We start from the raw sequence: 13,443 nt of genomic DNA on the forward strand, positions 1-13,443 counted from the left end.
CTCAATATCCTATAGTATGTCAACCTTAGATAAGAAAATATATTGAGTACACCAAACTTAGATACCTAATTAAACATTGGAGTGTTTTTTTTTTATATAATCTAGTTTTTATAACCAATTTTTTATGAAGGTGATCGGCTCTATCCTATGAAATTTCTACTTATCATCAAAGTAAATCAGAAAATGCTCATAGTTGTCCATCCGGAGCGGTCAGCATTCTTAAATTTATCATCACTTAGGGAAATATCTTATTGCATGCGTCATAATTGAGATTCAAACTTTAAATGTCTAATTAACCGCTGAAATATCTGACCGTTGCATGTTCTAAGCGAACCCATATACCCACACACACTGTTTATTTGATGAATCTACAGATCCACGAAGCTTCTTGATCTTGATTTCAATTTACGATTCCCACACTTATCACTCAGTTTTATTTCAAAATTTTCTTACGAGCCAGTAAATTGGATTTTGTCAGCTACATTGGTTAGTAAGAAATGGCAAATGACAATTGTTGTTTAAAAGTATAGGTAGCTTTGGAACACAACAAATGCCAGATAGATGCATAGGAAAATTATAAAGATCTCAGTCAATCAAAGTAAATTGACCTTGAAATAAATTGCCATACAACGCTTTAACAATTGATAATCAATCAGGTTGGCCAACTAATTGAATTTTGGAAACATGGATTTGAAAAGGACGTACTTTTATCATATTGACCATTCTTAATGAACTACGGAAAGAGTACAAAGTTTCCATGTGTCATTCACAGAAGTTGTAGCACTTGACATCAATTAATTACTGAATTATAACAGTACAAAGATATACATATCTGACTGCATACAAACTGAAATTTATGGTTCAGATGTGAGGAAGATAGTCTCGTACCAACTTCACATGAGTTCCTCAGTTGGGCTAATAGAAATGTTCGTCCTTGGTTGCTATTCGTACACTAGTTTGAGAACTACACTATAAATAACCGGCTTGCAATAAGTATAAACTTCTACAGATCTGGCTCTGTTGCATTGCTTGCTATAAGATTTACGAGATGCGCGTATACTGAATTGTTAGTATTTTATGAAGTCAACTAACCAAAAGATGCAAATTAACATCTCAAATGACAGTTTTGCCTTTTGCCGACCAAGTCCAGTTTGGGAGCAGCAAAAGCTCAGCTTCTTAGCTTCCTGAGAAGGAATAATATCACAACTTGGCTTCATCTGCCCTGAGTGTCTGATCATGTCGCCAGATTAGCTGCAAAGACCTCTCACTCACCACTGATGGGATTGTGAAACTCCAAACCATTCCATCTGGCATGAAGTTTATAGGTCAACGTACGAAGCAGTGAAGCAAATGGGTGGACTATATTGCAACCGTCACTAATTGTTACCTACGACGTATCTCTTGTCGCTGCATCTGACAATCGAGCATGGGTTGTGATTGATGATGACCTTCCAACTGCTTCTAGAATCCTGCTGAACACTACCTTGGCAGGGACACAGGTGATTAAAGGCATTTGCCCTTCTGATTTCATGAGACCACCCAATAAATTACAACCCCTAGCAAACCTGACTTCGCCATTTGCACGACCAAATTTCTTTTCAGATGCAAAAGATGAAAGTGTTCTAGTTTTTTGGCTCGACAAGTTTGCTTTTTTATGTGACTTCTTATGGAAGTTCCCCGAGAGCGGTTGGTGTGGATAACATACTTTCTTCTTTGTTGAGCTCAATTGATTCTTGGAATAACCAAAATGCATATTGGGCAGGCATCTATTTCCTCCCTTTGAACATTGAGATCGTCCATCTTCATCATTCTCCCAAGATGATGTCACTGGATTTGACCGTGGAACTCGTTGCATGGCTGTTCTTCTGGCAGTCCTCCAGACTGGTTGGTGTGTTGTATTTCCATCAGGAAAAGTATGATTGATAGGAAAATATTGATTGGTGGACCCATCTTCTACGATTTCAATCTGCACAGGGTGCCCTATAATTGCCTTTCCATTCAATCTACTCATCAAAGAAACAAGAGGAACATGTTCACCTTGATAACTTGCTTTAACTTTTAGATCAACACTAAATAAGTTTGAGCCCATTCCTATGCTGAAATAAGCATAAAGAGGATCAAAGCATTCATCAGATTCTTCCAAATATTTCATTTGAGTTTGATCAGATAGCTCATCAGGTTCCCAGCTAAATACAGAGGTTAAATGGGTATCATTTTCCAATTTTTTGAAGCTAATCTGACTTCTACCAAGATCCCTAGCTGCTTTTGCGACTAAAGGATACCTTTGATCATTATATCCATTCATCTGTTCCTGCAGAACATCATCACCAACAAGTTCCTCCGATGCATCAATGTTCTCACTTTTAATATGGCATAAATCTTGCTCTACAATCACATGGCTAGGTGATTCCATTGTTATCATCCTCAAAGTGGAACCTTTGGTTCTATAAGCAGTTTCCCTTGCAGAACCATCAAATTTATCTAAATTAGAGCCACAAAGTTTATCATCCCTAACATCAACTGGCCTCTTACCTAGACTTCGACTGTTACGTTTGCCCTTAATGTGCCATTTAGAAACTCCCACCTCAGCAGAAGTATGTTCATAAGGATGTGAATGGGAAACATAACCAGAAAAGGGCATTTCATCATTTTCGATATCTGGAGATTTTTCTGAAAGATGAGATGCAGAAGGGAAGTGATCTGTTGGTCCAGATGATGTCAGCAATTGATCAGTATCTGTAAACAAACAATAGATGATGTGATTCTTGACAAATAGATGGAAAAGGAAACAGATCAAATGTCTTAAGCAGTTAACATTGTAAGAAATATAACTATAAACAAACACAATAATAGTTAATTACACTTCATATACAATAACAAGCTAAGTAAGATCTAGATCAAATGTGAGATACTAAATAAGTAAAATTCAAGATCAATTTAAAATAAATTTCAAATTGACCCATAAATGCTGAAGTCATAATCTTTATTGCCTTTCAAACTAATCTCAATTCAGTCTTTTGAAGTTTGTATTTGATTTGATGGTCATTCCATAAACTTTTGAAAGATAAGATACACAAGCTAACTAATTGATTCTTTAGACTAATTGAGATTTCCTTTTAAAGTTTTCAGGGGAAGGGGCGCAAATTGTAGCAAGTAGAATTTCAAGATCCTTTTGAAATTACCCATTTGAATTGTAGTGACAAACTATGTGGCAAAAAAACAATATGTGCAAGGCATAAATCTTAACTTCTCACCAAGGAATAGAAATTAATACATGACTCATTCAAGTGAAATACCTCCTAGGATATCTCCATCCTCTATCTCTGTTTCCAAGTAATCCATAAGTGAAGAATCAGAGTCATTTATCTTGATCATCTCTGATGACGTGCAGTCTTCTACAAAAGAAGAATGGTCAGGGCAACCTTCCATTTCAAACTGGTTGCATGGTCTTTGGACATCATCAGAAGAATAGCCCCCATTATCATGCAAATTAACAGAATCCAATGGAAGATAGACACATCTGCTCCGTTTTGCACGATGTACATCACCCAAATGATCTTGTCCCCCTTCCAGAGTTACAAGTTCAGGAAAATGATCAATCTGAGAAGAGCCCTGCAACTTAGCACTACTTTGTAATACTTGAACAAGTGGTCGACGTCGATCGCGTTTTTTGACAAGAGATTCTTCAACCAGACCATCCTGTAACTGTGTTCTTTTTCTTTTAATTGACATGAAACCATTGACACTACTGACATTACCTTTTCCTCTCACTAGATGCACAGAACTAGGAAGACAATCCATATTGTTTTCAACAGGACCCTTGGTAGTTGGTGAAGCAACAGACTGAAGAGGTTTTTTCTTTGGAGCTGTCCGTAGGCCAGAATCCTGCAGTCCTGTCATCCGATGAATGGTTGCAGAAATTCCTTCCTCCTGTACTATTTGCTTGCTATCCTTTCCTACATTTATATTTGAAGAATTGTTCATTTTTTCTTCCACATCCAAAAGATCCACATTCCTGGGAAGTGTTGGAGACTTCTGAATAGAACATTTACCTTGCATGGAGGACTCTTGATTTCTTATGACAGTCTCTGAAGGAGTCAAGTCCTTGAACTCTCCTTTTGGATCACCTAAAATATTGGCATCAACTCCATTGGATCTGATGACTTCTTGTTGCTGTTTCATTTCATTTTGCTTTCTTTCGAGTTCAAGAGCATGAAGAATAGCATCCTCTCGTCTTGCATATTTCTCCCTTTTCTTTATAGGAACTCCTAGAGAAGCTTCAGCCTTTTCAATGCAAGCATCAAACTCCCCACAGCGAAATGCCTTCACGCGTTTGGATTTCTCTAAGTTGTACCAATCCCTGACAATAGGTTTGCACAATGTAACAATAAATAAAATGTATATAAAGAAAGAACAGATCTATTTATCATTTACCAATAATTTGGTTGGGTACAGAGATGACCAGGAAGACAAACTACAAATACAACAAACTAATGGGTACAGTAGAAAATCTCTCCAAGATGTAGAATATAATTGAATGTGATTAAGGGAACCCCCAACCATAAAAGACAAACAATTAAAGTGAAACAATGATATATGCTACAGCAGCCATCAATGTAGTAATGGAAATTATGTTGCTTTGACTTCTGAAAAGTATTACTTTTACAGTTTTACAAGGAGCTAAATATCTGCCTAAGCTAGGCAAATGATAACATTTTGAATTTGTCTACCAAAAAAATTTTGATATGTTAACTCATGTTCACAGTGAAGCTAACAAGTTACTTTGGCATTAAATGAAACCAAGAAGCAACCAAAGAAAACCATCAAATTGATCAAGATATTAAAAGCATGAAGAAGGGTCAAAGGCAGAGAACTCCCACATAGTTTCATCAACATAGAGAAAATAAATTAGCTAATGAGAAGCTGTGTCTCGTTAATTATCCAGGTTTAACTGGATAAAAATATTGCAGTTGAAGTCATGCAAAATCTGTTAACGATGAAGAGTTAGATAGATAGTTGCCAAGGAGCTTAGTCTTCATCCAAGATATTGGGCAAATTCTGATAGTGTTGCTGTCAATAATATTCCTAACAGTGTAACAGTGCTATTGTACAAAAGAATCATTCTCATGGATGAGATGAGACTAAGGCGCATATCAGGTAAATTTCAAAGGACACATGCTGCTTCTGATCAACTCCAAGAGTTATTCATTACAGTAATTTAATGGATTGAAAATAAATGGAAGATTCTATTAAAGGTATTTAATCTATTTCTCTAGCAACATAATACGTGATTCTCATGGTACCCCCTAAAGCTTTAAGTCATTGCAGGCATCTGCTGTTTAAATAATAAGTAGATATGTATTTAAAGATTGTTTAAATTATGAAGGGTTGCATTCATTATTTAAATATATTATTAACAATTTTAATTTTAAAAAATGTATCATATAAACAATTTATACACTTGAGATTTAGAAAATCAAATAGTTGACTTGTATATATTCAGTGGAAAGTTGTTAAAATTAGGACAGGGATGGGAGTTGTAGAATCAAAGAATTCAAATATTAGTTGCATTGGGTCGATAAGAGTGATGAAATTAAAATGAAAGTTTTTAAATAATAATGTAACATACAAATATTGTCATATTTATTAATATAATATTTAAAATGATAAAAAATTTATAACTAATAAAACATATATTTTTAATATAGATTACTCAATAACACTCGATGGTTAATATATATTTTTAATAGAAATGTTATAGGGTTTAGTTGGGTTCTAAGTATATTCAAATTGGTTTTTAATTGAAGATAGTTTTAGCATCATTGTTGATTCAGAGAGCTTATTATATTCTATCTCAATCCACAGTAGCCTCTCTATATCAAAAATAACCTTGCTTGATCACAATTAAGAGAAAGATAGAGTTCGACAAGTTATGGCAAGGTTGAATGAGTGATCCTATATCATTTGCCTCTACCCTGTGGTCGGTTCCATGGGAAGATGTTATTCGCTACAATTCTTCAGCTAGTTCCTCACGAAAACCCAAGGTTGTAGAAAGGGATATGAAGGTGAAAAATGGTGCGTTTTATGGCATAGTGGATTTAATAATATAAAAAATAATGGATTGCACCTGTAGTTAATAATATATTGAAAAAAACTTAAAGTGCATATCACTTATCAATTAGGAAATCATGATTAGGAAGCATAATCAAGATTACATTTTCATGATCATCACTCCCCTCACCCTCTTCAACCATACGAAATTGTGATTCATTGCCTTCTACCAGAAGAAGTTTCTTTCTAATAAGACTAAACTTCATTTTAATTGAGATTTCTTAGTATCTTTCAAAAAAATTGGAACTAAAATTCGCACTACATGGTCCAAACATGACCTAGTTTAGTCTTAAACCATAAGTAATTGTTCTTTTAAGCTTCTTGTATATCTTTAACTGAAGGGCTCTTTTCATTTGTTGATTTTTTTTTTAAAGTTCTCATAAAATTAAACAACTAGAAAATAAATTTATATCCAGTCCATTCCTAAAGAGATTAAGTTGGTTAACACCAATAAATAGCTCAGTCTACGCAAGTCAGTTGAATTTGACCACTACACAATTGAAATAACCTGCAGACCTTAGGGCGACAAATTCATTTGTGAATTGTTTATGATGTTAATACAATTATATTTACTCAATCTGGGAAATTTAGTCGTTGTGTCACCCAAACAGGTTATGTCAATTTCAATGTTCTATAAGGTGCTACCTACAATTTTCTATCTCCTTAAATGTTGCAAGTCAATAGGCGAACTAGTTTTAACTCACAAACAACAAACATTGCTAATTTGTAATGGAGGGAAGCCAAATCACAGTGTCCTTATCTTAGGTCGCCCATAGGTTGATAGGCCCTATACAAGCTCATGTTTGCAGTTCACAGGTTTTTGACAAGAAGCATTTTGACTGGTATAATAATAGGGATCACAAACCATCATATCCAAATTTTTGCTCGTCCAAAAGGTCAACAGTTCATATGAAAGTAACAAGGTGATATTTGTATGATACTTGATGGTAGTGTGTCATGCAGCTAAAGACTCAACACTAACTATACTCTAAATGTCATTCCAATCCATGTTTTTATCATTTCTTGTAATTTTCTTTGTTAAGGCCCTCAAAGCTTTTCTTGTAGGTGACCCTTTTCAAGCTTTGCCTGAACTGCCAATTCTACAATGTTCTGGGAAAAGGTTTCATTAGTTTCATCACTCCTTGATTGATACAGTTGGTTTGCATAAAAATTTACCTCTTCCTACCCTGATGACAAAAATTGTCCCATGCAATGTATCTCTAGATGCATTGCTGCATTAACTTGATGTCAACATTAACATGAATATGAAGATAAAATCTGAAATTAGACAGCTAAAACTAACCTACAAGTACAAAAGTTACCACTACATTAACTCATACTAGGGGAAAAAAATGCCGTGTGAAAAAAGGCAATAGGACAATCATAACTGAACTATTAGGTACTCCATTTATCAAGAAGATACATCCATTACAAGGCTACTTGGCATATAGTATTCTAGAGAACTCAAAAATATACCATGAAGTAAAGTGAAGGATACAAAGGAAACATTGAAAAATTGATCAAATTAAAAATCAAAGATGCCAAAATATTTCGAGAATACAACCACAAGAATCATCAGACAACAAATGAGACGAATCTCATAATGCGAGGTAGTGAAAGAAAGAAAAAAGACCACATTGCCAGGCCTAGACAAACAACAGATTAAAGTTCAACAGATAGCAGCATATGTAAGAAAGGCCAACAGTGAGCTAAACAGGTCAACAAAAAAAAGCAAACTAAAATGTCATTAAAGGAAGGCACAAAAGGAGGGTTTCTAAGAGATAGCAGCATATGCAAGAAAGGCCAACAGATAGGAAAATACCTTGAAGGAATTCCAAGATGCTGATGATCTTAGTACCACAACTTGAGCAAATAAAGAGAGGCAAAAAATTCCAGAATTGTTCAAATTTACATGGCAGGTTTGGAGCAGATGATTTTCAGTGAATTTATACTAATAAAATAAAACATTCAGGAAATTTAATAGAGAATTGGAGTGACAAATTATGATCATGAAAAACCGTGTCACTACGAGTAACTCGGTGAAAGGATGATAAGGTAGGTCTAGCACAGTAGGAATTACTGGGATGCCAGGATAAATGAGCGATTGCATAATTTGACTTGATTTTTGTGTTGTATCTCAGCAAACCAAGTAATAAAGAGGGTCAATGCAAATAGTACCACCCATCTGGTAATTAGGATTCAGCTGTGGACGACTTGAAGGATGTAGAATAAGAAAGATGCATGGTAAGAATTACAAACACTGCATTTGTAAGAAGTTAAGAGAACTAAGATGCCATTGATATATACAAATAAAAGTATGACTTCAAAAAAACTGAAGAGTCAGTAAAATAATGTTGATGATAGATTAGAAAAAGAAATGCTTAAAAATTGCACTAGTGATTGCGGTTATTCTTCATATGCACGAAGAAAGATAGCCAAAATGATTAGGGTGAGAATAACTAATAGCGAATAGAAGTTCAGATGAGTATAAGCAAGAATGGTCAAAGTATCCGGGAAATCAAAATCATACAACTATGTAGAACATACTGTTCATCAAGCAAAAAATTTCAGTAAAAAAGCATATTTTGACAAAGAAGTATCAGCAAGGAAAAGGAAAAGTAAGTTCTCACACGCTAGCGTCCTCCCGTCCGAGTAGTTTAACTGGCGTCCCTGACCTAGGGGACATTAGATGAGACACCGACAGCTCTTCCGGGCCAAGAATCCTTCCTGGCCACCAGGATCCGTTCCTCCGCCGCACCCAGACGATCGTCCCGACGCAGCAATCAACGCCGATCCCACCTCCGTCACCGTCATCGGAAACCCCCATCTTCTCTCCCTCCGTACCGCCCCCCAGAACTTAAACAAACCTAGAAACAAACACCGCACTGACGACGATCGACGAGCCGCCGACAGTCAATGCCGCTGGAGCACCGGAGTGGGTTCGCCCAGATCCAACCAAACAGAGCGAGTTCCTGGCAAGGGTTTCCATTCAAATATAAGGCCTCATAGCAGGACCCTGAAATATTACGTTTTCCACAAGCTCATCAACTCATCATCATCACCGCCGCCGCCGCCTCCTCCGCTAAAGTCGCCGCCGCCGCCGCCGCTCTCAGACTACGATCGTGACCAAAGAGCCCCTCCGATCTTCCTCGCCAAAAAGTCCACGAAGATACTTCCTCCGTCCTATTTTCCTCCCTTTTTCCTTAATTTGTTTGCTATTTTTCTCCTGCGTTCGCTCAGATCACAGGAACAGATGGACGGCGAAGAGGCCAACCGGTGCCGATCTCCTTTTCAACGTAATGCCAACAAACGAAGAAGATCAGGAGATGCACCGCAAGGGTTCGCAAGCTCCGGACAGTTGGACTCGGCCTCGTGTACGCTGTCTCGCGTGAGAGCATAATCTAACGTATCCTGCGACGGTTTGCCCGGGCGATGTGCATCCAACGGCGGAGGGGATCCATGTGATCCACGCGACTGCGGACGTTGCGTGCTGGCGTAATCCGTGCGGAGAGGGGAGTTGAATCTGGCCCGGTTGGTAATACTAGGTGAACCGGTCCGGTTTAAGCTGTATATATATATATTGTATAAATTAGATTTCTTCTAATATAAGTAATTTTATACTGTCCAATTTGATTTAGAATTAAATTTTCTTGATTTAGAGCAACACAAGGCATCTGGCCCACAAAGAACAAAGGAGCGTTATCAATCAATGCAATGCAAGACTTAATTGGCTCAAACTAGATCAAAGCAAGAATTCCAACTGTACTAAAATTGAATTTTATGTCGATTCAGTGAAAAGATGTACTGCAGTTTATTGCCATTTATCCAGCTCAAGCTCTAAAGCAAGCAGAACATACAATTACAAGCTCGAGGCTGCGTCTCTCAACAATTACAGTTTCTGCACTCTAAAAACAAAGGTTGTATTTGTGTTGCAACAAAAGAAACCTCCTTTGAACTTGAAACCTCCATAAAAATGGCGCCTGAACCCTACAATGCGCAAGCCAGGAAGTTATTTTGTAGCCAAATTGAAATGATGGCCGGAAAATGAAAATGTCATGATCATTTATATCTCCCTGAGGTAATAAAGTTTTGCCCTCTTCACTCTCTTCTTCTCCAGCACTTTGATCTCCTTAATGTCGGGTGAGTATCTGCGCCAACATAGTAAACATGAGGATGTAGATTGGCGAAGAAAGCAATAAGGTCTTGGTGGGCAATTAACATCTAGCACACCTAAAAACAAAATAAGCAAGCAAGAAATTTGTGCTTCCATTTCTCTACAGGAAATAACTGCAACTAAAAAATATAATGAATTTATAATGATGCAGAAGAGTGAACCGAAAAGTAGTATTATCTTTTCTACCATCCACACATGATAAAGAATATGAATCATTTGCAAAGAAAGAAAAGGTAAACCAAAAAGAAATGTGCTAAAAAACATTCTGTAAGGGCTTTTGCTAAATAGTAGGGATTCTCTCTCTCTTTTTTTTCTTGTTCTTTAAATCATCTTGTATTTGTTCCTTGCCAAATGATGGAATAGAGAAACCAATTATTTTACAAGTTGTTTCCTTGTTTAAATCAGATCATATAGACAGATGCTTAGACTAGACCCCATCATAGATTGTTCATTTACAGCCGAAGTAATTTAGGTTAACTCGAGAAACAGCCTCCATCTTACAGAGATAAGGATGTTAATTAACTTCCTTGACACCACATTGGAGGGAGCCCATGAATTATATCTACCTGAAGAAAAACTGCATTGGATGAACCATCAAGCACTGACATTTGCATTTCACCACTGATCATTTTATCTCAATTTTACTGACCTCGAAGAAACCTGCATCTCCATGCTTACATTCATAACAAAATGAACACAAAAATCTGCAAATTTTATGCTTAAGTTGTCTAATGCTATTCCAACTTCTCATCATGGTCACCTTTTTAACTTCGAATATTTATACTTTTGTTGTTCTTAATATTTTTTGCATTATTTACTGGTATTGTGGAGCAACTATAGGCTAATAGTTATTGTCCTTAGAACCTGACTGGACATTTATACCTCAATCGTGCATTTAGTTCTGAAGATCTTAAGAATTGGTGTGGAAGAAATTTGCAACAAACAACTGATTAGCCCCAAAAAGTTAATCTACAATGAGTGAGACAACTTCAACAAGAAATTAACAAAAAAACAAGTTGTATGTCTTGAGGCCAGCTAGTGTTATCAGTATTAATGCTAAAACTCCACCATAATGTGTTAGATCTAAGAGCCTTGTATAGTTAGCAAAAGCAACAAAAAAATAAAAGTCCACACGATAATTTTGTGAACCTAATGATAGTTAATGTTCAGGGCAATTTAACAAATATATCATTGAGTTCACCAGAATAATTTTCAAAGCAAACTTGAGTAATTTACAAAACAAATATACCATTAAAAGCCTGTGTGAAACATGAGGTCGCCTATAATGCCAACTCAAACATAGAAAATATGGATCTTAGTTGAAGCATTGACTTACAAAGGATAAACAGATTCAACCCCGACACCAAGCAACTATTCTTCACAATCTGAATGTTGTATTAAAACCTGCATTTCGCCTTGCTATCGCAATGCCTTTCATACTTGAAGAGTTTGTTTTCAGGCGCCTCCTATTGATATGAAGGATCACAACAAATAAAAAAAAAAGAAGGAGAAATAAACAAATAAATTTGCCATACCACTTTTAGCTGGATAAAATATCCAGGTCTTATGTCAGGGATCTCTCTCTCAGCTTGCACTTTGTCCACTTCTTCCTTGTCTAAAATCTGCATGCATCAGAAACCATAAGCAATAAGCACAAAATGATTTACTAATATCTCAAACAAAAATAACAAGACAACTTTGAATCAGACTACTGAAACCCACCGTAGAAACAATTTATCTTATTATTTATTAGAGATATCAGAATATGAACAAATAACAATGCTTGTTCGTATCATGCTAGATATAATTGTTAAAAAAAAGACACCAATTCATGAACTCCCTGATGCTTACATTCATAATGTGGCTAGCAGTTTTGTCAGGCCTTTTGAATTTATTCTGCTGAGGCTGCTGCACTTCAAGGGAGGCAATAGAGATCTCTTCTTGCTTGGAGGATACCTCAGGATGATCCATGGTACTCATGAACCTTAGGAAATATTTGCTACCAGAATTGCCCCATTACGAGATGTCAGCAGCTCACTGTACAACTTCATCCTTTTTCCATAGGAAAACAAAGTAAAAGTTAGACATCTAGTCATCTACACTTGACTCTTCAATCTCATGATATACTAGAACAACTTGAATACCTTTTTGGACTAGGAGTTGCTACCATTAATCAACTCTGTGAGTGTGTGTATGCATATAAGAAATCTTTACCCAAGAAAAATGTTAAACTCAGCACATTTTCAAAAGAGATATTCATAGATTTAGAAACTCAAAAGACTAATGAGTAAATTGTGGGCATTTTTTATTATCTCAAATTACAAATGTAACTGAAGCTATTTTATGTTCCCTTTCCATATGCCTCATGAGATCCAGTATTTGTCTCAGTGTTTTCTTTTCCATTGTGTTTAAGCTTTATCCAATGCCTTCTTATTTTGTATCTCTCAAATGATCTTAGACAATTTCAAATTCTAATTCTCCCATCTAGCTACTAGTTGCAGTATATTCCACTTGTATCTCAATCAAAGGGTGTATTGTTATTCGAGAAGAAATTTATTGACTTTTTCTACTTATTGATCCTGTTCCTTATGCTCACCAAGTAAACTACGTGTTAAAAGGATCCAATTCATGGTTCAGATAAGACTTAAAAGGTAGATTGAAATTTCTACGAACAACATCACAGATCTCCATCTTTTTCCCAAATCACAGTCGCTTCTATCAACTAGCTCGCAGGCCAGTGCTGCCCGATTGAAAGGCGCTCTGCGTAACTACCGCAAGCATCCTACCATGTCATGCACAGAGGTTTGCACAAAGAAAGACCAATTCTCACCGGTGGATGGACGACCAAGTTTGGTGCGGCTATGGCGGAGGAGGTCGAAGCGCTGGGCGACGCGATGCCCGCCTGGCGTCGAAGAGCGCCGGCCGATCGCACTGCGATAGAGAGCCATCTCCTCCTCCGGCTGCCGTACGGGGCGGGTTTGTAGTAGGTTTTCGTCGGAGGATCCAGGCACGAATCTTGAAGTACCAATCGAGGCCCCTTTACCTCCGTAACATCCTAATGATACCGCGTATAACGGTTTGTGTCACGGGCCGAAGCATTCAGTTACAGAATATATCGCCGAAGACTCTCAGTCCCAACTCCGATATGATAAATATTT

At 36.8% G+C, this 13,443-nt stretch overlaps 1 protein-coding gene and 1 pseudogene across 2 annotated transcripts; both read right to left on the reverse strand.

Moving 5' to 3' along the window:
- Nucleotides 1-775: 775 nt before the first annotated feature.
- Nucleotides 776-9,662, reverse strand: LOC121979300 (uncharacterized protein At1g51745-like). Of its 2 annotated transcripts, XM_042531281.1 has the most exons (5): nucleotides 8,742-9,662; nucleotides 4,053-4,360; nucleotides 3,297-3,956; nucleotides 1,388-2,736; nucleotides 776-1,307 (listed from the first exon to the last, which is right to left on the reverse strand). In XM_042531281.1, the coding sequence occupies exons 1-4, from the start codon at nucleotides 8,936-8,938 to the stop codon at nucleotides 1,388-1,390; spliced, it is 2,514 nt and encodes an 837-aa protein (XP_042387215.1). In that variant the 5' UTR covers nucleotides 8,939-9,662; the 3' UTR covers nucleotides 776-1,307. The 2 variants fall into 2 exon arrangements, with proteins under 2 accessions (XP_042387215.1, XP_042387214.1); XM_042531280.1 differs by having other exon boundaries at nucleotides 776-2,736; nucleotides 8,742-9,661.
- A 212-nt stretch (nucleotides 9,663-9,874) lies between these two features.
- On the reverse strand, nucleotides 9,875-13,328 carry LOC121979302 (annotated as a pseudogene).
- Nucleotides 13,329-13,443: the final 115 nt, after the last annotated feature.

Source organism: Zingiber officinale, chromosome 5A, assembly GCF_018446385.1.
Source record: "Zingiber officinale cultivar Zhangliang chromosome 5A, Zo_v1.1, whole genome shotgun sequence".
NCBI classification, from domain to species: Eukaryota; Viridiplantae; Streptophyta; class Magnoliopsida; order Zingiberales; family Zingiberaceae; genus Zingiber; species Zingiber officinale.

Coding starts and splice junctions, on each gene's coding strand:
- LOC121979300 (XM_042531281.1), bottom strand. CDS start 8,938: ATGGGGGTTTCCGATGACGGTGACGGAGGTGGGATCGGCGTTGATTGC. Junction 4,361..8,741: donor GGACGGGAGGACGCTAGCGT/GTGAGAACTTAC, acceptor ACCTATTGTCAG/GGATTGGTACAACTTAGAGA. Junction 2,737..3,296: donor GGATGGAGATATCCTAGGAG/GTATTTCACTTG, acceptor GTTTGTTTACAG/ATACTGATCAATTGCTGACA.